Below are 25335 nucleotides of genomic sequence, written 5' to 3' on the forward strand. Positions count from 1 at the left end.
TCCCACACTCTTTTGTTTCCTTGTCCCATGAAGAATTTCCCTTCGCTATCAGCAACTCCAACTGCCAGAGGGCAGGGCTGGATGGGATATTGGGAAGGAATTGTTCCCTGGGAGGGTGGGCAGGCCCTGGCACAGGTGCCCAGAGCAGCTGTGGTGCCCTGGATCCCTGGCAGTGCCCAAGGCCAGGCTGGACAGGGCTGGAGCCCCCTGGCACAGTGGGAGGTGTCCCTGCCATGGCAGGGTGGGATGGGATGGGATTGAAGGTCCCTTCCAACCCAAAGCATTCCAGGATTCCATGAACTCACTCTGCAGATCATGTATTACTGTGGCATGTTAACTCCACTCAGAAACGGTGCACAGCCACAATTCTCACCCAAGGTGATGGAAATTGGAACACTCACCCTGTTTGATATCCAGGCTCCTGCTGCAAAGTTGTAGGTTCAATAGGAAGAAATTACTTCTTTTCCAAAGTCTCAGAGTGATTTTTTGCACAATTTGGCATCTTAATATTTTTACATTTTGGTGTAAATGATTTATGCTTCAGAGTTGTAGGTATTTTATATTTTAACATAAATGATTGCTTTCTACAAAATTTTGAGAGCTCTTCTATAACAGAGCACTGTCAGTTTGCATTAGGCTCCAGGGTAACTGACTTTTTTTATAGTCTCCATCAGAAATGGATGTAGTTGCAGAAAATCCATGGGATAATATATCTTTATCCTACTATGAAAGGTGGAATATGTGCCACAAAACCCAGAGTTAATTTGGAACAAAGGGAATGACAACTTCCTTAAATTCCCATCCAGCAAAACCATTCCCAGGAATTCCCTGGCATTTGAGAAACCAACATCAATGATCACAAGTAGACTAATAGAATCATAGAATCACAGAAGCTCAGAGCTGGAAAGGACCACAAGGATCATTGAATTCCAGCTCCTGGCCCTGCACAGGATCACACCACGTGCCTGGAATGGTATTTCTTATGTCAGGCTCACGTGGTATTCCCCGTGTGAATGCCATTGGTATTGTTCAGAGGCACTGCTAAAAGGATGGAATAATTACAGACAGGCATTCCAAAAGTTCTCATAAAAGAAATGCACATTAAGCACAGGAAGATGCTGAAAGCACTGTATACTCTGGGCCAAATTCCATCTGCCAAATGCTTCCACCACTCATTCCTGTGCTGCAGGAGATGGGGAGTAGTGAGCTGTAAGTAAGTGCACCCAGGTAGCCAAATGCCTCCTCCTGCTTGGCCAGGTTGCTGTATTTATGGCATCCATGGCTGCTGCTATAAAAGGCTGTGGGAGCAGAGGGAGGCAGGAGCAGGGCCCACAACGCCTCAGCCAGCCCAGCCACTGCCAGCACCAGCTCGTCCTTCCCAATCTCTGAACAGAGACAAATCCACTTGAAAAGAGTGCCTCACTCCAGCTTCCAAAGTGCTCCCCTGCCACTACTGAAACCAAGAGGTGGAAAGACAAAGAAAAACCATAAGGAGATTTCCTGAGGATCTTATTGATGAGTGTTTTATTACCTGCAGCATGGCTGGCTGGGATGGGGTTAACTCCTCTCAGCTTGGATCATGCTGTGGTTTAGGCTGGTGACCAAGCCAATGCTGACCATGCTGACATTTCAGCAACTGCTGAACTGTGCTGGCACAGCACCAAGGCTTCTCTGCCCCTCAGGGTCACTCACATTTGTTTTATCTCAATCCACAAGTTTTCTTTCTTTGGTTCTTCTTTCTTCTTCTCCCATCCCATCTGACAAAGGGATCAGTGAGGGGGGAGGCACTGGGTTAACCCACACCCCTGCTGTGTTGTCATGTGTCATCCTATGTTATCACATGTTACTGTGTGCTATCATATGTTATTCACATGTTCTCATATGCTACCATGCGTTATCATTCTATTGTAGCACTTCAGCCATCCTTGCAGTGCCAGGGATCAGTTTTATTTCTATTTTCAGCCTATAAGATGCCTAGAAAGGAGAAAAGGGCCACTGGCACTGACAGCTGGCAGGAGGGTGCAGTTGCTCCTTTTCAAGGCAAGAAGGAATCTGCCTGGTAATGCCCCACATGTGACTGGTGGCTTCCCAGACATCCAGAGCTTGTGTGGGAACTGCTCAGGGAAGGTCACAGCCAGAGGAATACAGAAAGGAAGCAGAAAGAGATGCTATCTCAGATTTTATATGTACATCAGGAGCTCTTACTAAAGGCCATCTCGATTTAGGTAACTTCTTTTCCTCTCCCTACCCTTCCTTTTCTCCTGGGCTTTCTCTTCTCCAGAGTACAAGAGAAATCTGTTTATGGGAGAAGGATGTGAAGGAGTGATCAAGAAAACAACTTGTGGGCTGGATCTAGTTGACCTTCAAGGTCCTTTCCAAACCATTCTATGATTCCAATTTCAATTTTAAACCTGTTCCATTTCACACATTTGTCTTCTTTCTGACCCTATTGATTTCCATGAGTTAACCTGGCTCAGCACATGCCTGGACTACTCATGAACTGCAAAGTGCTTTGGAGGGGAAAATCTTCCAGAATTCTGTGTCTTCCTAATTCCATAAACAGCAAATGCTCTGTGTGCCCACACCCTCATTCACCCCAGGGATGCACAGGACCCTGTTTGTGTTCAGTGCAAGCATCCCCGGCTGCACAGGAGGGTTGGGCCACAGAGGCACTGTGGAAGAGCCCTGGTGCCCCCAGGCCATGCAGGATCAGTGCAGACTGCCATCACCCACTGTGAGGTGCATCCCAGCAGGAGCAGGATTTGAAAGGGCATCCAGACACATCCTGGAGGAATTGTGCTGATTTAGAGCAGCTGGGGACCAGCCTGACTTTGCTAAAAGAGGGCAAATTAATGGACTAAACTTTGCATGGCTCTTTCTTTGAACTCAACAATGAATCACACCTATGGTTTTTGTGCTTTTTTCTGATCCTGCTGAAGCTCCCAGCCATCCAGGCCATTAGCATGAGCACCATGAGGAGCTCTGCATCCAGTGCTTCCCTCTGTGTCTGCAGTCCCAGTGTGCTTTTATACTGATCCAGCAGAGACTGCCTAAAGCAGCCAGAAAAGCTTTTTCTGCTACACTAGCAACAGTCTAAATCTTTTTCCAACCATAATGCCTGCATAATTTTTTCTCTGATATTTATTAAGCCCCTTGAGACATTATACAGCTACAGCATTCCCCCCTTTTTAACTTTATGCTATTTTCATTCCTTTATATGAGCATTTTGTTTCTCCTCCTTCTCCTGCACTGCTTCCAGAAGTCCTTCCCTGATTTCACTACTGCTCCCCACCAGCATCTTTGCAAATCCTTCAGCACCAGAGGCTGGGAGCAAACACAAAATGATGGACGGGAGATGAGAACTGACCTTTGCACCTTCCCACCCAGGGTGTCTCTCCAGTGTCTTCAGGCTCAACAGCCACCCACTGGCCTCATCTGTGTCCCCAGCGGAACTGGCCTGCTTCCAGGGCTGCTGTCCCTCTGCCCTCCCACTCCTGTGTCCCAAGAGGTTCTCAATGAACAAGCAAAGGCACGTTTCCTCTCAGATGTCCCCTTTAGATGGGAACAAAGGATTCAAATAATTTTCCCTATGTTCTTCACTGGCAGAAGATGTATGCAGTCATCTCCAATGCATATAAAAGGAAAAATTTCAAAGTGTCTCCCACTGTCATTTCAATTCTATAATTAATAACTATATGCAGAAAGGCCTTCCACACCATTTTCTCGCTATCACACATCCCAAATCAGACAGAGAAAAAGAATGTCTCCTGATAGGGAGTATCTATGTCCTGCTATAGCATTTCCCCTAATTTAGGTTGCATTATTGATGTACAGGACTCTGTACTTGAATAATGTAACAGTAAGGCTCTCACAGAAAGCACCAGCACTGGCTTTAATGTGTGTCTATAAAGATAAGAAAAATGTATTTTAAAAGTCCAGCAGCTTTCAAACAATATATTTTCAAGTTACAGGAATACTCACCACAAGGAATTTAAAATTGAGGTGAGAAGGGGGGGCATAATTTCTTCTAAAATGCTAATGAGCTACTGCCTTATAAAGTGAAAAAAATCAACAAATCTGACATATGAACAAACATTATGAATATTCAGGAAGGTTAAATCACTGATTCAACGTTTTCTAGCAGTGGACAACTTTTGCACTGATCACACAAGCCATTCTTTTTCTTCTCATCATGAGCACACTGCACTGTGGTGTCGGTGTGCTGCTGGAACATATGTGTGGAATTGCAGGGATTGTAATTCATCCAGATGGCAGGAAGCTCTGGAATTGTTACTCCTATGCTACAGATGTTTAACAATCCAACCATATGGCTCCAATAAGGCAGCCTTGTCAAAGAGTACAAAAACTGCACCAGACACAGAGCCCTGTAAATGGGAATGCAGTCCTGAGGTGGGAATGTTCCTGTGGCTGCACTATAAATGCACACATCCCACTAGGAAGCTGGCATGGCTATTGCAATTACAGAATTTATGAAACATTATTTAAACTCCTGAAAACAATCAGGCCTCGTATTTGCATAATTTCCCCAAGTCAGCTATTAAAAGAACATTCCTCATTTGGTTTTGAAATTCATTAAAGGCATCAAACAAAGGTGAGTTGAAAAGCTGGGTAAATAAATACATGTTAATACAACAATGTCCCCAGCCTCTGGCCTGAGGGAAATGCCACTGTGGGTAAAAACTGAGATTCAACCAGTGAGACCAACAGTTTCTTTAGAAAAGGATTTGTCAAAGTCAGGGAGCCCTGCTGATGCTTGTGACAATTGTAATGTGGAAAGCTGAATGTTGAGAAACAATCTGAGATCAATAATATCTTGGCCAAGAAAGGAAAGCACCATGAAATGGTCCATCTATAACTCTACTGAATTTTGGCAGGTTTGAAAGACAGAAAAATGGCAGCAAATCAGATTGTTAAATCACTAATCCTGTCATTATTACATCCTGTCACATTGCATAGATTTAGACATTAGAAAAAGAGTGTAAGGTAGGAGAGTGAAGAAAACACTTAAAAGCCCAACTCCATCTGTGAAGAAAAGGTGAATTCCCAAATTTTGTTTCATGGTTGGTGCTTTTCTGCCCAAAAGTCAGCTGGCAGTAGCTGCTGCTCAGAGTCCCATCTGCCTTCCCTCTGATGTCAGGTCTCTGACCCTTTGTTCCCCACAAGAAGTGTCTCCTCTGTACAAATCTGTTGTGCAAGAATAAGATTAAAATGGACAGACTGAACAAAGCATTGGTCTCTCAGACAAAAATGCATCCATTTAGCACACAGGGCATCTTTCCACCTGACATATTCTTAAAGGGAACTATTCAATTACCATCTCCTCACAGGCTAAAGAGCACAAAAGAGCCATGTAATATTCTTTTTCTCTTTTTTTTTTGAGCAGCAAAGTATTCAGAGCTGCTTTATCTACCACAGATACTAATCTAGGCAATATAATTTTAAAACATCCTTACAAAAACCTTGAAGGGCAGTTGAACCCTGTGGTTGTTTAAAAAAAGATTTTCTGCAGTTTATGCATTTGCTCTGCCAAAAGCTTACCTTAGCATACAAAGTACAGTAAATCATAGCTGCTCTGATTTACTGCCCAGACTGTGCTGTTTGTTTTCAGGGACAGCTCAGGGAAAAGCTCTGTCAAGTGTAAGAACATTCAGAGAAGGGGAATCGTTTTGCAAAGCTCCCACAATGGTAACAACATTTCTAAGATATCAGTGGAGGGGAAAAAAATGCAGATGTGCATTTGCAGCATTTTTCAGGGGAGATTTTTTGAATACCACTGCAACCCCAAAATATTTCAGGCCCTTCGGAGGCACAAAGATAATTTCATACCCTAAAACTGTTTAGCCTAAGTGTTAATGGGCTGGCCAGTTGTATAATTTACCAGGCAATCAGTTAAATTATTGGACCTTGTGCCTGAGTTCCACATTTTATTTGGGTAGCAGCACATACAGATGCCAAAAAGGCAAAGAAGACACCAGAGAAGTGGCAGAGCAAGAAGCTCTGGATCAACGTGATTATTTAGAACTGAGGGTAGATTTTATTAGACTTAATCTATTTAGTAAGCCCCAACAGGAGGACAAAGATAAAGCCATATATCTGACATCCTTTTGAAAGTTAGTAAATGAAAAGGGAGAAGATCAAAACAGTAGCTGAAAGCCTTCACTTCTGTTTTAAAATCCAAGAAACAGTCATTAATAGAGATTTAAACTCAGCCCTCTCTAGTCTAAACATGTCACTGTTAATTACAAAGCCATTTAACTTTTGCAAGAAATAAAGACTGCTATTAATGAAAGAAGAACCAATTAGCCTTTAATCTACACACTGTTTTTTAATCAAACTTTCTTTTGATCATCAGACTCACTGCAGGATGTATCCCTCCTCCCCATGTTGTAGTGGCTTCCATGATTGCTAATGGAATGGATTTTAAAGGGCTGGCTGAGCAGGGGGAGCCCTCTCTGCAGGGACAGCTCAGGAACAGCTCAGAATTTGGTGTCCTCACCACTCCTGGAGCAGCTGCCTTTAGAGGAGCAGCACTGAATGTGTCTGGAGGAACGTGGGACAGGAGCACTGGACAACCTCGTTAGGAAACGGCAAAAAAATACCAGTGTAAAGAGAAGTAAGAAATGGGATGGAAAAAGGCAAAAGCAGAGAATGCCTCCAGGAATGAAAATGGAATTTACCGCTGACTGCAAAGGATGATGAATGAGAGAATTTGCTTGTTGGCACAGGAACATATTGTGGAAAAACAAAACAAAAGAAATGGGATCGGGGCTTGATGTGCTACAAACCAAAGGGGTGACACGTAAAGGATCCCATTAGCAAAATATTGGGCCTCCAAACTGTTGCTTGAGGGCTCAGAGAATTTCAAGGAGGTTTTCTGTTTGGTTTTGGGTGTTTTTTGCTGTGTGGTTACTTGTAGTAGCAAAATAACAAGTCCAAGCATCTGGAATCCATCATGATGGAGAAGTTCTTCCCTGACATCATTTCCCCCTTGGCTGCTGTGCTGCTGTGATCTCCGGGAAGGACAGAGAGCAGATGTCCCTGAGCACACACCAGGCTGATAATGAAACACAAGAGCCTGACTCCTGCACATGTAAACAGCAGGGAGAGTGTAACTATTATCTGCTCTGTGTCAAACACGGGGCTCTTGCTCTGACCAGATACCTGCTGCCTGCTCTGCATTAGCAACATTTCAGTGGATGCTGTTCTTTCTCCACCACAGAAAGATAAAATTTGCCTGGCAGCAGCAAAACACTAAGTATTAACACTAACAAAAAAACCACCTCAAAACAAATGTTAATATCCTCAAAGAATCAGAAAGTCTGGAGAGATTTATTGTTGCGACAGCATGGCAATTAAAAAAAAATTAAAAATAAAAAATCAATAGATTGCAGGGAGAAAAGTGATAATAAATACGCTCTGTGACAGACAGGATTCTGAGTCATGAAATTCAAGACTGTAATAAAAGTCTGTGGAACAACTGCTGACATGCTATTGACACCTGGGATGTCAATAGGTAGGTGCACACTTACCACAGGAAGGATTCCAGCAAAGACAATAGGTTGCAATAAATGTTTTTCAGGACTTGACTAACAGCATTTTGCACTTCAAAAGATCAACTTATTACACTTTCTGTAAAATAATTCTAATGCCTTATCTCAAAGGGCTGGTGATTTTTCACAGCCCAAACCCCTTGAATGTAACTATTTGGAATAAAGGTCACTGAAAATGAGATCAGGGTCCATTCATGGTTTTCAGCTGCTCATGCATTACAATATGAGTTACAGGAACTCAGATAAAAACATCAACAGAGCTAAAAAGAAATAGCTATAAAGCACAGTGCCAAAATATTTGAAATTAGTGAGACAATTGTATCATTTTCACTTTTTTTCCATGGCACTATAAGCCTGTTAATAAAATTTGGATTCTGATGCTGATCAGAATCTCTTTGTGTTTTTCTGGTGTCATAATCTCACAACAGAAGACTTAGACAAGAGGTCCCATCTCCACTCTCCCTCTGAGCACATTCAGAACACTCAGAAAGCTGCAATACTGAAAACATGTGACACTAATGTACAGGGTATTTTTAATTAACAAAGCTCTTAGGCAAGCTGAAAGATCCATTTTGATTTTTGTCCCTCCTCATATTGACCTAAAACACTCCAGAGCTCTGTATTTATTTATATAGTAGAGTTGGGAGAAAGTTCTTCTGACATTTGAGAAGCTTGAAAAAGTTAAATTGTTGAGGGGAACCATTGTGAAAAAAATGAGATTTTAACTCATTTAACTCTTGAAGTAAGAGCTTTCAAAGGTAAGAGGCAAACCTTTACACTGCTGCTTAAATTATGTGGTCGTTTATTCCTGAGTGCTCTCAGTTCCCCTAATTCCTCAACATTGGTGAATACTTGCATTAATTACTCCCCAAAGTAAGCTGTGATTCAAGAAGGCACTAAGGGACTTCATTAACTCCCTCCCCAATGACTTCAGCCAAATTTTCCCTCTGTACTTGAGATGCACATATCCAAACCACCCCGAAATATTCCATCCCCGCAATTCTGCCTGCGACCAGTGCCAGCTGAAAGCCCTGAAAATCAACCCTAATGCAACAAATGCTGAATTTGTCCCCAGCTGCTGCAGAGCCCCAGAGAAGGTGCAGGGCCCTGGGTACGTGTGGGATCTCAGCACCTCAGGACTGAGGTGTCACCGAGAGCACCCTTGGGGGGCTCGGGAGTCCTGGAATGTTCCAGAAGTGTCTGGTGGCTGGACTTTGATCCTACACAGGAGACGACACCTGTATGAGGACAGGAGGGTTTCACCGGGGTGAATGGTGAAGGGATTGGTTAATTAGAGGGTGAAACACAGGGTTTAGGATTTCTGTACAGGGGGGTTTAGAGGAGTAAGATGGAGGAATTGGGGCGTGTCCTGTCCTTCTTCTTCTTCTTCTTCTTCTTCTTCTCCTCCATCTTCTGTGGTGATGGTGGCACTTTGGGATTGGTCATTACTAAAAGTGCACCGGACAATAAAAATAAAAAGGATTGGGGAAAAATGATAAATATTGTACACGTCACCATGGGTATAAAGATAGGTGGCTGTCCGGAGGGCAGCACAGTGTGCTCATGGCTGGCTGCTGAGCAGAGCTCTGTCGGGCCGAAAGAAAATCTTTTAGATAAACAATTAATAAACATAAAGACCGAAAGAAGAACTGAAGCCTCTTCTGTTCCTTTGATACGCGGGCTGCCCCAAGGCCACCCCGGGCCTTTCCAGGCCCTCCAAACAGCCGAAAACCGGACAGGTACGTACGGATGCAGTAGTCCCCGCTCTCGTAGTAGCCGGGGCAGCACTGCGAGCGCCGGCGGTACATGGTGCGCAGCCCCCTGCGATACGCGGTCTTGTAGCTGATCCTGCAGCACGAGACACAAACCACGGGACACTATTGAAAATCAATGCCTCCTGCTGCAATGATATTTGTGTGAAATTATAGTAAGGCTAGCATTCGATAATTATTTTTAAATGCATGAAAGCTTTTTGATAATAAACGCCACAATAAGGGAGGGATCGATACTTGTTCTGAAGCTTGAAATATGACTCGTGTTATGAGCTCCGTGCTTGTGACAGCCACTGGAGCTCTTCCTGGGGCAGCTGCTGTCTCAAAACATTTTCCCAGTCCTGCTGCAAGGGCAAGGAGTTTCTTCAAGAATAAATGATTTATTTTTGCACATCAGCAAGGTCAGATCTCATCAGTGGAAGGAACAGAGTCTTCTGCAGAGACCACTGTGTCAGCTGCTACACAAAACCTTACCACAGTGGCAAGTGCTCTCAATACACAGCTTGAGAAGTTAACCCCAGGTGAATTGTTCCTGCTTTCTAACCCTCCCAAGGCACCCCTACCTTGCAAAGTGTCATTATAGTCCCAGTTCAGTATTTAAAGCCTGTTTTCCCCACCACAATACTGTAGTCCACAGAAATTAAAAAGTGTTTAGCATTCTGAAGCATTCCTATATTTATTCATAGCATTAGCAAGGATACCACCATAGAAAGGTAATATTTAACTGCATATTTAACAGCAAACACTTCAAAACAGCTTTGCTAGTTTATGGAAATTACCTCAATTGAACAGAATCTATTGTCCCTCATGTTGGATAAACTGATCGAATTTACTCTGCTGCATTCCAATCCATACAATATTCCAGAAAGCTCTGCAGCTCTGCTCACTTCCAAACACTGGAACACAGCAGCCAAAAAGCCAAGTGCCACAGTCCCACTGGGATGGTGCTGAACAGCCAACTTGCAACTGAATTCATGAGACTTGAGATAAAAAAAGGCCTCTAAACCCAACTTGAAAGATTGTGAATATTAGTGGATATTTATTAGGATACTTTGGAAGCAGAATGAATAGAACAGAAATATCCTGCAGCCTGGGAAAAATTAACTCTTTGGTACAAGTTTTCATTCAGTCCTAGAAACAGACTCATCTTCATTTTACCTGATTTTCAGTGCAGAATTGGGTGCACTAATTCTAACACAGATCCATTTCTAATTATCACTTAAATGCCTCATTATTTACAATTTAGGAGGTGCATGGACTTCCCTTTACAAACCTGGACATGCACCAGTCACTTGGAGCAGAGAGTTGGTCACATCTGGTCAGGGAACAGACACTTCCAATCCCATGGCAAGGCCGGTGGAATGATACATTCTCCTGGATGGCCCCATGGGGGACTGACTATCACTTATCTAATTCAAACTTCGGGCCAAAATCTCTGTATTTCTACTCAATGCCCTGGAATTCCAAACACACACCTCTGTGTACACATCTGTATTGGAGCACCACAAACACTTTGGGTAAACAAGAGGTGTGTGAGGAGATGAGAAGGCAGCAGGAAGCTCAGGTTTCTGAGGATGAGCTCTTACCTGTGCCTGGTGCACTTGAACCAGTTGAGGATGTCTGTGCATCGTGTGTAGTAGATCTGGTCAAAGGGGTGAGCGTAGGATTCCTGCACGGTCACGGCGTAGCTGAGGGTGGACAAGGAAGGAGGTGAGAGGCTGGGAAAAGCTGCAGTTCCCTGGAGCTGCTGCCCATGGAACTCCAGTATGAAACATGTTTACATCAAGAATCATAGAAATTTGGGTATCAGCAAAGAGCAGAAAAGGGCTTCCTTCTGCTAGACCTCTTCCTGAAGTTTGGCAATGTTTGGCTTCATGATATAGGCATAGATATATGTGAGCAATAAACCATTCTCTTTTAGGAAAAAAGTATTACTAAAATTCGTGGAAATTTAGAAGGTGAAAAGTGAATGGATTTGGTCAAAACCTGGGCAATTTGGTAAGAAATCACAGAGCTCCATCAGTAGCAAGAACTGAGCAATCCTCCCAAAACACCAGTTAGCCATGCAACAGGTTCTATGTTCATTATTGTTTGGGCCTCTCACATGATCCAAGAACCCAAATCTCATCCTGGGGTCAGTGGTGGCAGAGCAGTGCCCCACAGCAGGTGTGTGCACTGCTCAAGGACAGGCCACACTTTATCAGACCTACAGCATCTTTGGAGAGCAATACACAAATCACCCTGGGCAGGCCAGGACCCAGGAATTAGATCCTCTAGGTCACTCATTATATGGATTGTCTTAATTCTGCAGCTGGTTTCCCTCTCATCAGCAGGACTGCAGATGTGATTAAGCCCTGGGAGATTGCACCCCCAAGGCAATACCAAGATATTTGCTTGGAGGGGCTGAGTGGCTTGAAATCGAAGATTGGGCTGTTCCTGCCCTGCTGCTTGTGTCCCCTCTGACAAGCCAAGGTTCCCCTGGATGCTGCTTTGCCCTCTTTGCTGGCTTTGACAATAATGTTTTTACTTCTGCTAATGCCAAAATATAAAATATTTACATTGCTCATTATTAATGTAAGACAGTAACACTTGCAAATCTCAATTATTATTTTACGATCCCGTTTATTATCCAGCAATAGCCCTAACAATCTTTTCCCTTTGATTTATTAACATCTAACTAACAAAGTCATCTTGGTCAGTACAACCAATCAATTTTGGTATTTAATTTTTGTTTCTCCTTGATTGGGTCTCTAGGTTGCTGACTTTCTTCAGACAAAATCAATATTTTATTCCTGTGCTCTGAATGCACTTCCAGCACGCAGACTGCAAAATCCTTTTCCTGCACAGTTTTTGCTTTGCAGTTGCATTATCTACAATGAGTTAATTCTCTAATCAAGGCCTCAAAACATAGTCATTAAAGACAACTCTATTTTTACCTTTGTTAAGGGGTGTATTTTGCTGAAGTGTAAAGCAATTCAGATTTGTGTGGAATTGAACCAGAGAGCAGGACTGGAATTGTACAAGTTAAACTGAGAAGTACAGGACCTTTAGCCTCTGCAAACAGCCCCTGTTGAGCGTGAACCCCATCAAAGGCTGTGGGTTTCTCTGTGCTCACAGGAACTGGCCTGCTCAGATCCACTTTTAGGACCAGGACACTGGAACAAGAGAGAGAACAAGAAATTCCAGGGCCTTTCATGTTCAGTGCTTTCGTTCGCTCTTTGATGCCGACACGAATTTGGCAGGAAGAGCCCTGAAGTTCAGGGCAGACAAAAACAGCCAGGATGTTGCAGCAGGAAGAGCTTCAAACTTTCTTGCTGGACAACGAGCAGAAAAAAGCAGGCCAGAGCAAGGCCAGCATTTCTGTGGCTCTCTCCATGATGGATGCAAACACTTCAGTGCATTCCTGTAGACTCTGGAGGAGCTTCCCAAAGGGCACAGGGGGCTGTGGTCAAGAGCTGCAGCCTTAGAACCAATTCCTTGGGATGATCCAAACCCTCCAAGGCACTCCAAAGCACTATTTCCCTAAAGCAAATCTCTTTGCTGAGATGTGGTGCTATTTACCAAATTATGGCTCTCAGCTTGCCTTCTAAATGTAAAAATATGAAATGGATGATTAAAAAAATAAAAGTTGGCAGGTTACACATTACCTTTCCCAGTGACTACAAACATTTGGATCATCTGGATTTAGGGACAGAGTAGTTTTGAGCAGGAAAGTGAGAATAAGCCCTCTCAGAATCCACTGGAACAGCACAGGTGCCACCATTGTTGTACCTGGAGAAAGAGAAGAAAGTAGAGCCATTAGAGACAATTTTGAAGAAAATATCCTTCTAGGCCTTTTCCTCCTTACTTCTGTGCAAATCCAAATACTGTGGAGCTATTCAGAAACTGAAATACTTGAAAAAGCAATCAACTAAACAGTAAAATGCTTTAAAAGTTCAAATCCATTCTAAAAGGAATTTATACATTTAAACCTAATAAAAGCAATGAATTTGATGATTAAGCCACCCAAGATATTGATAGCCCAAATGATTCCTCCAAAGAACATTTCTGATACTGATTATTTTTATGACAGGCTGTCTGTACTGACAAATAAATCACCAAGGTATTAAAGCAATCTATTCTTCCATCAACCTACAGGCAAGTGGGAGAATACCCAAATGCCCCCTTTGATTTATTTAAATGGGGTTTACAGGTGTCAATATGGTCTGGATGTGAGACTCGTGCTTATTGCATGATGGAAGGAAAATCAATGCACTCCTCAAGCCCTGGATGGGGAACCACTGAGAATTACAGAGGTCAGTGCATTGGGGCACATTACACAGAATACTGAACATGAAATAAAAATATTTGCATTGAAGCTGGAAAGAAGTTGTACAAAATTCACAGGGTGTGGTTTCTTCATCACCTTCCTGTTACATCTGCTTGGAGCTTTGAAACCGAAGTTGTGGTGTTGGCCTAGAAGTCTCCAATGACACCAATCAAAAATTCAAAATAGATAGAAAATAAAGTTGCTTTTTTTGTAACAGCATTAGAGGTGTTAATCTGTAAAACATTAAGTCAGGGAAAAATATTTTTAAATATCCATTTCAGGCATTTACACGGACACATAATTCACCATTCAAATCAGAAGTCCTAGAAATTATTCCTGGCAACAAGATTGCCCTAAAAATAGATTGAATCTTCATATGATCATCAAAAAAACACATGGCTCATTGCCTCAGGGTCCAGAACAGCAAAGGGATGTTAAGAGGTTTGCTCTGCAGGGCCCTGATATACAGCCCAGCATAAAGAAGCCATCACAGAGCAGAATGAAGAGCCAGGAAACTGCTCAGAAATTGCCTCCTGACCCAGAGCCTTCTTAGGCAGTTCAAGGACACCCATTGCCTTCAGTGGATTCAAGTCAAAATCCCAATGGGAGCAATAGCTCATCTTTTAAATTATTCCTAGAGCGCTGCTAAACCCAAAGATAGGTCTTAAGCCATGTAAGTCATATTAATGTTAATTAACATGATTTAATGCTAATGTTCCTCATGAAATGGTTTTAAGTCAAGGAGTGACCATTTTTTACCTGTGGGCTTTTCCAAAGTCCCACAGCAACAATGCAAAAGCTTAGTCTGGAAATCCAGAGGGCTGACAAGGCAAGGATGTATTTGTGGAAAAGCCAGTGCCTATCCCTGTCCTGGGCACTGCATGTCCATGGAGGAAAAGTGTCTGCAGGGGCTGAGCTGCCAAAATTCCCAATGTTCCAACAGTCAGAGCTGTGGGAGGGTAAAGCTGAACATCCCCTGAGCACAGCATGGACAATGGATGTGAGCAACCCAAGGATGAGGCTGCACAAACTGGCAGCCCTTTAACACAAATCCTCCCAAAATGCCTTTATTTGCGACACTGGGCAGCACTGCAGCAATGCCAAAGCACAGGGATCAGTGAGATTTGGCACTGTATTTCCAGGCTGTAATTTACCTTTACCTTCCTTCTTCATCCTCTGCACCTTTGGTGCAGGGCAGGGCTGAGCAAACGGGGCTGAAGGGAAGCTCCTGCTGATGGGCAGCTGTGGGCAAAGCTGCTCCAGGAAATGCAAACCTTCAGAGAGGGCTCAAATCTAAACACAGTTCTGTGCTCAGTTTGTTAACTTCTGGAGAGCATCAACAGCCTGGGTCTGTGCTACATTAATTACAGGCAGAAAGGCAGCCTGACTTGAAATCAGTAATTCATTGCCTGCATTTGCTTTCCATCAGTTATCAGGAACTGAAAGGTAAATAATAATTAATTCAAGCTAGAAATCAAACTTCTCCCCCACTCCAATTTTTTCTCCTTCAGTACCAATTGAAGCCAGTGCCCTTGAGTTCAGGAGAAAGCAAACCTTCAAGAAAGATTTGCTTAGAATACACCAGATGCTAAGAAAGAGGCTCTTAAGATCACTCATTCTTGCTGAAAACTACCCATTCTTTATATTGAATTTTATATATCCTTTATATTAAAGTACTCCCTACAAAATAAAAATAAATGAGAATAGAGCCCTGCTGCCTCACTCACTCTAAAGAGATTGAGGTCTAAAGCAGCCCCATATTTGAATTCTGTAGTTCTCAGAGACCTCAATTTGTTCTTAAGGAAATGATGCCTCAGTTTAGTTTTTAAATCAAACAAATGTCAAAGAATTATTTATAAGACCTAATAGCACCCAGAATACTTTTTTGCTGTGTATTAGGAAGAGGTTCCAAACTGTTTTCTAAACTTTTATTGCTAATGCTCTGTTATTATCTGTTTGTGAGGGAGCTGCTTTGTGTCATTAATTTCTTAACTTTGTAAGTCAGATTGAAGATCAGAACCATCCAACTCCCCCAATCCAGCAGGACCTCATTCATCTCAAGTGTCTCTTTTTGTAACTCAAATGAAATATTTCACTTTGATCACTGTTAATAGAAAAGCCCTCGCACCAAAATGGAATGGTTGCTATTAAAGGAGTCAGAATAAAACTCTAAAAATAGGAGCACACATATTAAAAACCAATATCAAAAAAGAATCCAGTAATGACATCTAATGCTGGGCATTCAGCTTTCACTGCTCACCACAGCACACAGGAAATTCCTGCCTCAAATTCAATGTTTGGGGCGGATTCTCCAAGGAGGCAGCACCAGCCTTGAGGGGGACAATGCCTGTACCTTCATTAAAGCTGCAGCCAAATTATTGCAACACTTCCAGGGTGCCACTCTCCCAGGACAGGCAGCCTGGGGGGCTGAACCCCCAAATAAATGACACAAAGGTTGTCTGTGCAATCCCCACATGGACTCTGAACTTTTGGTCTCTCCAGGCCTGATTTTTCTTTTCAGAAGGGAAAGAAATCAATTTAGGTAAAATTTAGGAAGAGTCTTTCAATCCAAAGGACAACCAGGAGATTTTTCACAAGTGTCTCACTCTGTTAATTATAACAGATGAGGTATCTGCTAGTCCTTAGGCCATTTTCTCCTATCTTCCTCATTTTGAAAAATTTCACAATTTCACCTACAATATTGATACAAGTCATTGGCTCCACAACAAAAGAAAGGAAAGCTCCAAATCCTAGCTACAGAAAATCTAGTAGGTGACAAATCATTAATTTATTTGTCTGTGGAGTCTCTTTACAAAAAGCCTTCTTTGAGGAGACTGCTGGGGTTTGCAAAGAGACCTCGAGATGCAGATGTTCCTTTAAACTTCATGAACATCAGTGTGGAAAAAGCAGTACCCCTGCAGGTAGGACCTACCTGCAAAGAAAACAGTCTCAAAGAACCCTTGCTGGGTGAAATAAATATCCCATAAAGCTTTTTCTAGACGTTGAGGACTTGGTTTTGGTAATGTTCTTGTGAAAAAAAAGACCAGTGTGTACTTCAAGTGGCCGAGGGAAAAAAAAAAGAAACTACAGGTTCAATTTCTCCTCTGCTTCCATGTCTGACAGGCTAGAAAATCTAACTAAAAATGACCATTGGAGACTTTCCTGTTCAGGGCCTGAAGTGGTGAAACATTTCATTTTGACATCTCTGTCATAAAATATTTCATAACATGATTTTGACATGAAATTCAAAAAGAATTTCCAGTCCATGACAGAGTTCTAAATTGAATGTTTTCCCCTCAATTTGGGATGAAGTGAGCTCTAAACCAAGCAAAAAACCCCTCCAATTTTGTGTCTAGCTGTAAGCAGAAGTGTCTTTTGCTAGCAAACACCCTTCGTAAATCCTTCTGTACTTTTGAAGATCATAAAGTTGAAATGTTTATGCAGTCAGTTAACCTAGGCTGAATTTTCCTCACAAATTTCCAAGTGACTCATTTAGCAAAGAGCCATGTTACAAAGTCTTACCTTAAAGTGCTAAAAATTCCCAGTGGATCCTGTTTTTACAGATCCCCAGCACATGGAGACACAGGGCACATCAACGGCAGAGTGGGAGAAAGCTCTTGGGAAGTCTCTTGGCCCTGTGAGCAATCAGGAAAAACAGAAAACTGGGTCAGAGGAAATGAGTTTGGGGGTGTGGAAACAAATCAAGGCAGAAATGGGACAAAACATTCAAAATAATTAGATAACAGAACATAATTGTGCTATTTCAGACCAATCCCACCATCCTGCTTTCTGGCAAGAGCAGGGAACTCAGAAGAGTGGAAGAACACAGGGATGTAACACATTCCTCTTACACCCTCCCAGCCTCCAGAAATTTGTTTCCTATCACTTCCTACCTACGTTTGTTCCCAAATAGACTTTTCTTTCTTTAATATCCTAACCAGAAAGTCCAGTTTCTTTCAAGAAGTTTGATGTGAGACCTTGCAAAAGCATTCTGGAAATCTAATTGCACCTTCTTGATGCTCATGTTTACTTTGAAGGGCTTTCACAAGGTTAAGAAGGCTTTCCAAAGCCATGTTGATTCTTCAAAAATGTATTACATGCATCGAGATAAATAATTCTGTTCTTAATTCTGGTTTCTACCAAACAGGAAAATGAGGTGTGCCAAAATGAAAATGGATCCTAGTATTTGTGTGGGAGCAATTGAGGAAAATGCAAGAGAGTGGTTGAGCCAGGAAACAAAAAGTTGGATTTCACTGGAGAAGCATTAAAGTGACGGAGTGTTTGCTGATTACACTATTTCAGTCTCTAAGTAGTAGCAAGCTTCCAACAAGCTGCCCTTAGTGGCATTCCTTCTTCTCATCCCATCTGAAATTTTCATGATAGTTTAGGCAAGGGATCATTTAAACACACACTTCATTTGGCTCCACATCAGATTTTGTTCGAAACAAGCTGTTATGAAAGCTAAATGAGGCCACGAGTTTCAAAACTGATCAGGGTTTTTTTGGATGCCTCCATTTATGATTAATAACTGGAGATACCATGAAAGGACTGGGTAATTTGCAGAGCTCGGGATACCTGCTCAGAACAGCTTGTTTTAATCTGGGCAGTCAAGAACAAATCCATTCAACCTCACTAGTCACCTCTAAAAGTTGTTGTCATGACCAACAGAAATATTGCCAGTGACAGGTTGTGGTTTTGTTTGTTTTTTAATGAAAATTTAAAGCTGTTTTAAACAGATAAACACTTCCAGGAAGGATCAGGTACTGAATACAAAAGCACTGACAATGTGATTCTTATCATCTGAGCACAGAGAAATTCAAGTGATGGAAGAAGTAGCAGGAACAGCAGAGTGTGCCCTGGGCTGCTGTGTTCCCTCTGCTGGCACCTTGCACGATTAATGCAGGAGACAGGAGACAAGAATTAACATGTAATTAATATGACTTGGGAAATGAAAGAATAAACACAAAAGTTTGAGATTTTCACAGTTTATGGGGAAATCCTGCATCTGAGTCCTGTGTGCTCAGTCTCCACAGCCACCACTTCTGCTGCATCATCCTGTGAAGTGGGTGCTGTTCAGTACCAACACAGGAACCAATTCCATTTCCAAGATCTCATTTTAGAGGCTCTATTTTAAAGCCTGAATAAACTCATCAGGGTCATAATTGCTGCAGTGCCCTCATGGCTCTGCCTTGTACTCTCTGAACCACAATAGCTCAGTTTTCCAAAACTGGGCTGGGGGGGCTGATTTCAATGGGATTTGAACATCCAAAACTCTTAAGTTGCTCTAATTTTTAATCTCCAAAATACATCAGTGTGAGTTGTGCTTGCTGGAGAGAACATTGTTACAGTTCCAGGGATAACTTATGGAGTCTGCAGATCTGCTTCAGCGCTAACGCTTTCGGAGCTGACTCCGGAGTCATCAGGAGCTTGGCCACAGCTAAGTGAGAATAAATAATGAACTAAGTGCTGCTTAATCTATCAAATGTTATTTTTGGAAGCTCAAGATTGTTCCTTCAGTGCTCTCAGAGGAAAACTGGGTCAAAATACCAGAGATGTGTCAGAGGCAAGGAATCTGGGCAATTACTTCAGTTATGGCTAATGAAATATGTTTATCAAGACAAAGGCTGCTGGATGTGTCTGGGCCTCTGCTTAAATCCCACTGGCAAAGATTCCAGGCCTGACACTGGCTTAGCAGAGTGGGCTGGGCTGAGGGGGCTCCAATTCCCCCAAGTTCAGCATCCATCTCAGTGTTTTCCATCGGAGCCCACACACTGCCCCAGGCTCTGGAACTTCAGGTGGAATTAAGGACAGGCAAGCTCTCAAAGTCTCAGGATCTCCCCCAGGGGAAGAGGACTGGCCAACCTGCCAGGTGCTTTGAAAATAAGCTTGTTACAAGCTGATAAGTGTTAATACACTGAGGCAACAATGTGCAAACATGTTTGGCACTGCCCATCCCTTCCATGAGGTTATCATCAGCATACAAAGACGTGCAGAGTGGATTTTGTCAGTTCTTACACAAACTCCATGAGCACTTGTGCAAAGCACAACTACCTTTCCAAAAAGCTATTATTCACAACAATGCTAAACTTCTTTTTCCTAAATAATTGAACAGTTAATCAATAGTCCAGCAAAAATATAATGAAAAAATTGCATTAACAACACCTAAAAACACTGCTGAACCGGTGCCCAAATCCACATAATTGCTGGCTCCTTTTCAGAAAGGTCAGCTTGGAAAAAGACTCTGTGATTTTCTGCCCATAATTTTGTACTTGTATGCTTGAGTACCAGTGTAAAACTGGAAGCCAGCCCTTTGAACATTTGGCTCTTGAAGTTATCAATGCAAACTCAAGCCCACTGAAATGTTGGTGCTCCTGGGAGTGCCTAAGCCTGAGCTGTCGTTCCAAGCCCTGCCAGGGACAGGGCTGACCTTCCTCAGGCCCCCTCTGCCAAAGCAGCTTGGTGCTGCAAGGCCACAGAGGCAATACCCTGGGCCCTGAAGGATTTCACCACACTCGCTGTCCTGCAGGCTGGGAGACCCTCCTGGGGCAGCTTTCTCTGAACCCCCTCCACTGAAACAGGGAAAACAAGGAAAGTCAGGAGGAGGCACTTGGTGCCTTTGGCTGCTCCCTGCGCCTGAGGCTGCAGCAGGGATGGCAGCAAGGGGCCAGGCTCTGTCCTCTCCACTGCACCCAGAGCTCTCCCTCAGTGGAAAGTTAAAGCTGCTGGAATCTGTGGGGGGAGTCACTGGCTCCTGATTGAACAGTGTATTTATATATTCCCTAGTGTATTTATATATTCCCTGGCCCATGCCTTTTCAGAGATGCCTCCACAGACATTCCATCAGGAGAGAAAGTGTCTGACACTCATCAAAAGCTCATCATGAGAAGCCAAATGAGCTTGAATTGAGCTCACACCCAGCCACCCACCCAGCCCATGTGCAAGATGGCAAACAATTACAGCATATGCCTCTGAGACACTTGGAGCAGCAAAGGCCTTGAATCCCCAGAACACCCAGGATAAACAAAGCAACCCCAGTGTCACAGCCATGCCCAGATGAGGACTAATGTCTCTAAACATTTCGTTTAAAACCTCTGCTATTTATTCCAACAGACTTTGTTACAGCATTTAAAGAGTGCAAATAAATTTGACCTGAAAATCAGAGTAACAAGCAATAAAATAAAAGGATGTTCAATAGACACACCATGAAATAAATTAACTGTGATCTGTGAAAGTGCTGTGAAAGTCAGAAAAGAAAAAAAGCCATTTGAAAATGCAAAATATCCTTTACAGTTATATATTTTTCTAAAATTACTTCTATTTGTCATGAACAATTGACCCTTTCTTTTTGTCTTCATTTATCTCAGAAGAAAATAAAATGAAACAAACAGCAAAAAAGTCCCAAGTACAGTGAACAGCTGAGCCAGGGACAAATTAAGTAACACAGATTGATGGCTGTTGATCTACAGCAGTACCATCACATCCCAATGCTACAGCTCATATTTCATTTAAAGACCCATCTCTTCTTTTCCAGAAACAGTGCAGTATTTATGGGAGAAAGCTGATTTGCAAGCCTTGGAGCTGCACTGAAAATCCAGATTCAGTTTTTCCAGTGTGGCTTTAAAGTTGGTGCATTCCTTGGACTTTCGAGGTACCAATCCAACTAAAACAAAACCAAACACTGGAATAAAATTAACACTGAAACTAAAGATTTATTTTTTTAAAATGCTGCAGACAGGGAAAAGCTTTTTATCTTCAGTATCTTCACCAGGCAGAAAGGAAATCATGTTTGCTACCTCTGCATCTCCACCTTTACTGACCCCACTGGTCCAGCTGCACATTATCCTGAGCTCTTCTCCTGGGGCTTTTCCCAGAGCTTTATCTCCCCTGGCACTCTCTATTACAGCAGCTCACAGGTTTCCTCCTCCTGAATTCCATTCTCCTCTCAGCCTCTTGAGACCTTAATCTAAGAGTTTTTAATTTCATAGCTATTAAAGACATTGATATCCCAGACAGAACATAACTTTTTTCTGTGGATGTCTGGTAAGTGTAAGATAAACGTTCAATCAATTTTTAGATTTCTAATGGCTTAAGAATTAGAGTGGCCACGTAAAAACTGCCAATTTTACTTGAAATACAAGAGGTTTCCTCAGAAGCTACAATAATCCTTTGTGCTTCCCTGTGTTTCTTACAGACACATCTGGAACACTGTCAATACTGGAGGATTGATATTTGGTTCAATGAAAGTCTCAAGTTAGAGATCCACAAAATTTATCTGGTTTTCAGAGCAAGCACAAATCAGTCTTTGAGTCAGGCTGGTTACTCAGGTGCCTGGCTATAAAGTGCCAGATTGAGGCATCCAGCATGGAAAACAGGCTGAGCAGATGTGCCCTTTGCCAGGACACAAAGCTGGTGCCATGGAGAAGGCGGGTGAGGAAGATCTTTGGCAAGAGGAATGCTGCACATCAAGGGCTGCATCTGGGCTGGGGAAAGTCACTGCAAGAAGCAGAATCTCTCTGCAATCCAGACCAAAACTTGGATCTCTCAAGCACCAGCACTGAGGCTACACCACCACAGAGGCCCCTGATGACTCAGCTGCATCTGAACTGAGAGGGGTCTCAGTGGGTTGAGATGGGCAAGAAGAGCAGCTGCAAAAGCTCTCTGATAACAGCCAGGTCCTACAGTTCTGTGTCTGCTTTCTCCTCTCTGTGCCCCAAACTCCCAGCAGATCTAAAGAGTCCTCCAAAATCTCCTCACCTTTCCAGGAACCATCACAGACTCTGTTAGAGCAGTAACTGCAGAGATAAACGAGAACATGACCCCAGCCTTATTTAATTTTATATCGCTATGCAAAGCTCTCCACTCTGCTGTCTCCATGACCTACTTTATCTATTGTTTATTTCTTTTTTTTCCTTTTCCAGGAAACTCTTCATTAGGGATAAAAGCACCTGGCTTACAGTAACAGGGCACTGTGCAAAATGTCTGTCAAAAAGTCAAGGGAGGAACAGTCATAAACACATCAGAAAGAGCAAACCCACAGAGAACTGCAGGATTGCAAGGGAGTACCTTAGGTGGAAGAAAAGCAAAGAAGATGCACGGGCCAAAGTCTCTACTGGTGTAAATGGCTGAAGTCCATTGAGTTCTCTGTGCCAGTTTGAATCTGGGGAGAATTTGGATGTGCCAGCTCAGCCCGATGCAGATGGCACTGGAGCTACTCAGGTTAGAGCCAGAGTCTGTTTGCTGGCAGGAAAACAGGAGCTGGGAAAACCACTATGGACAAAAGCAGACCTGAACAACTGGTGTGTGCAACTGCCTTGGCTTCCTCCTCCCCGTCCTCCTAAATTTGACACTAAAAACTTATTTAGCTGCTTTGAGAAAAAAGGTTAATGAAAATTATAAAAGAGAGAGTTTATGGGGAAATTTTAGGACTTAATTACCTTCATTTTCAGATGTACTAATTAAGGTTTTTTCCTACCAGGTAAGGTAAGCACAGTTTTCTCTCTGTGTTCTTTTCACATCATGCATGTACCATGTGCTGAGTCCTCTGAGCCCTCTCTGTAGCTTGTTCTCAGCTCCACTGCTCTCAGATGACCAAGGACAACACTTCATTACCAGCTCCTTATCAATCTCTCAGCAGAGGCCAAAAAATCAGAGCTTAAAAATTGCTTACATTGCTCTGAACTTGGTGTAAAGTTTAACAGAGCTCACTGTGTGTTGAGGTTCTCTGAGCAAACATCACTTTTCCTGCTAACCAACAAAACCCAAGTCCTCTTCTCCAAAAATGAGCACACAAGGTGCTGGCAGGCAGGAAACAAGGGAGCTCCTCATTTTCCTCTCCCATCAGATACCAGCCTCAGCACAATCAGGAGAAAAGCACAACCCTTGAGACTTTTGGCTTTGTTAGCACCACACTTGTGGAAAATCTGTATGTGTAAGTGTGAGCTGATGTTGATCTCCCTTGCAGAGCACAGCAGTAATGAAGGTTTCTAAGGTCCCCACAGATTATCCCTGTTCTTCCACCTGCTCCAGTTCTTTAGGTACATGCTATGGGTCCTGTTTCCCTCTTCAGCCATTTTTTCTCACCATCACCTTCTAGGTGCTGTTATCTCACACAGGGCTGTCCAAAACCCCTCTGGAGAATTCCACTTAGAATTTTATGGCAACTTCTTCCCAGATCAACAGCCACTTGCCACATCCCCTTCACAGAACTCACTACAGGCAATTGTGTCTTATTTATTTAAACTTCAACCCAACTCACTCGGTCTCCAAGGGAACCTGTGCAGTTTCCATGCTCTCAGCAATGAATTCCAGCTCCTGCTGGGACTCCAGGAGTGCCAGGAGCTGCAGGGTGAAGGGTCAATATTGTATAATTTAGCGATCCCTCCTTTGCCACAGAACAAACAAGTTTTCTCTGTGCATGAAAATGTTTGAGTGGAAGCAGGACGAGTTATTGTAAACTCTCCTCTGGCTACTCATTGCAATCTCAGTAGCCTGCACACCTCTCTTGTGTCTTACCACCTCTTCCTCCTCCTTCCTTCTTCCATGGCATTGCTTCCTTTCATGGAATTCCTTTCTTCAGACACGGAGAAGCTAAACTCCAGCTCATCCCCTCCTAAGCCAACTCCTTCCATGATTTACCGCTGCTATAGCTGGGCCACACAAAGCTGGAGATGTTTAACAGCTGTGTACGAGCCAGAGCAATCACTGTCCAATTAAAAACTGCCACAAGGGGTAGACAGGAAAACACAGCACCAAAACACCTGAATAAATCACTGATTACTAGTTTATAACCTGGGCCATCCAAAGAATAGCTCCTCACACTGATTTTTGAGGAATGTGCTGCTAATACACCTTGGAATATCCTTTGGGTTTTCTACCAAATGGAGCAGACAGTGCAGCGTGTCCTCCTCATCTGCTGAGGAATGGAAGCCCTCACGCTGTGCCAAAGCAGCTCAGGCACAAGCAGATGCAGGGAGAGGATGTGTTTTGCTCGTCTGTTTATTTGTTTAAGCTTGGAGCCCACCCACCAGCCCAGACATTCATTTCTCAGCCTGTTTCAATTCTTTGATTTGCTAACTCGGAAGTCAAACAGAAGGTGGGAGTAGGAATGAGTAGGTGGGAACCAGAACAGTCAGAAGTTTTTAGAATGCTATTCTAAGACCTTTCAAATTTGAAATCTGAAGTTGATTTTTAAGAATTACAGTTAATTTCTCATTTTTCAAATACTTTTTTTCAGAATACTGACTCTGACTAAGACCTTTATCTGTCTGTAAGTTACTCCTCTGAAGGATTTAGTCAAAATCCTTTAACACCTCAATGAAAACAGGCACAAAAAGACCAGCTGGAGTCTGGATAGTAGTTTAGCTCTAAAAGATGTTCAAACTTCACAATCCAAACAAAATATTTACTAGTAATATCTCACCTTATTATCATGAATTGAGAGTAAATTGAAATTTCATGCAACTGAATAGGCTAATCACATACACAGACATATACTTTAAAATCTAGGCTTTTCATGTTCTTAAGTATAAGCAATTAAGGGTAAGAGTAACATTTCATAATTATGTCATTGATCTCAATTCCTTTTCATTTTCCTATGAAAGCACTAAACTTACATAAGACACATCTGAGGTTGCTCCTGTTGCTCAGATCCACATTTGTTCTAATCAAATATTCACCTCATGGC

General features: G+C 42.7%; 1 protein-coding gene across 8 annotated transcripts in view; it reads right to left on the bottom strand.

Moving 5' to 3' along the window:
* Positions 1-25335, bottom strand: part of MEGF11 (multiple EGF like domains 11) — a 254262-nt gene that overhangs the window by 179096 nt on the left and 49831 nt on the right. For all 8 annotated transcript variants that reach the window (XM_064722279.1, XM_064722285.1, XM_064722280.1 and 5 more), the window contains exons 2-5: positions 17175-17287; positions 12991-13114; positions 10930-11031; positions 9319-9419 (exon numbers count right to left, since the gene is read on the bottom strand). In XM_064722279.1, the coding sequence (XP_064578349.1) occupies positions 9319-9419; positions 10930-11031; positions 12991-13106 (319 nt within the window). In that variant the 5' untranslated portion in view covers positions 13107-13114; positions 17175-17287. The remainder of the gene's footprint in view (positions 1-9318; positions 9420-10929; positions 11032-12990; positions 13115-17174; positions 17288-25335) is intronic.

The sequence above is a fragment of the Zonotrichia leucophrys genome, chromosome 10, assembly GCF_028769735.1.
Source record: "Zonotrichia leucophrys gambelii isolate GWCS_2022_RI chromosome 10, RI_Zleu_2.0, whole genome shotgun sequence".
In the NCBI taxonomy this organism is placed as follows: Eukaryota; Metazoa; Chordata; class Aves; order Passeriformes; family Passerellidae; genus Zonotrichia; species Zonotrichia leucophrys.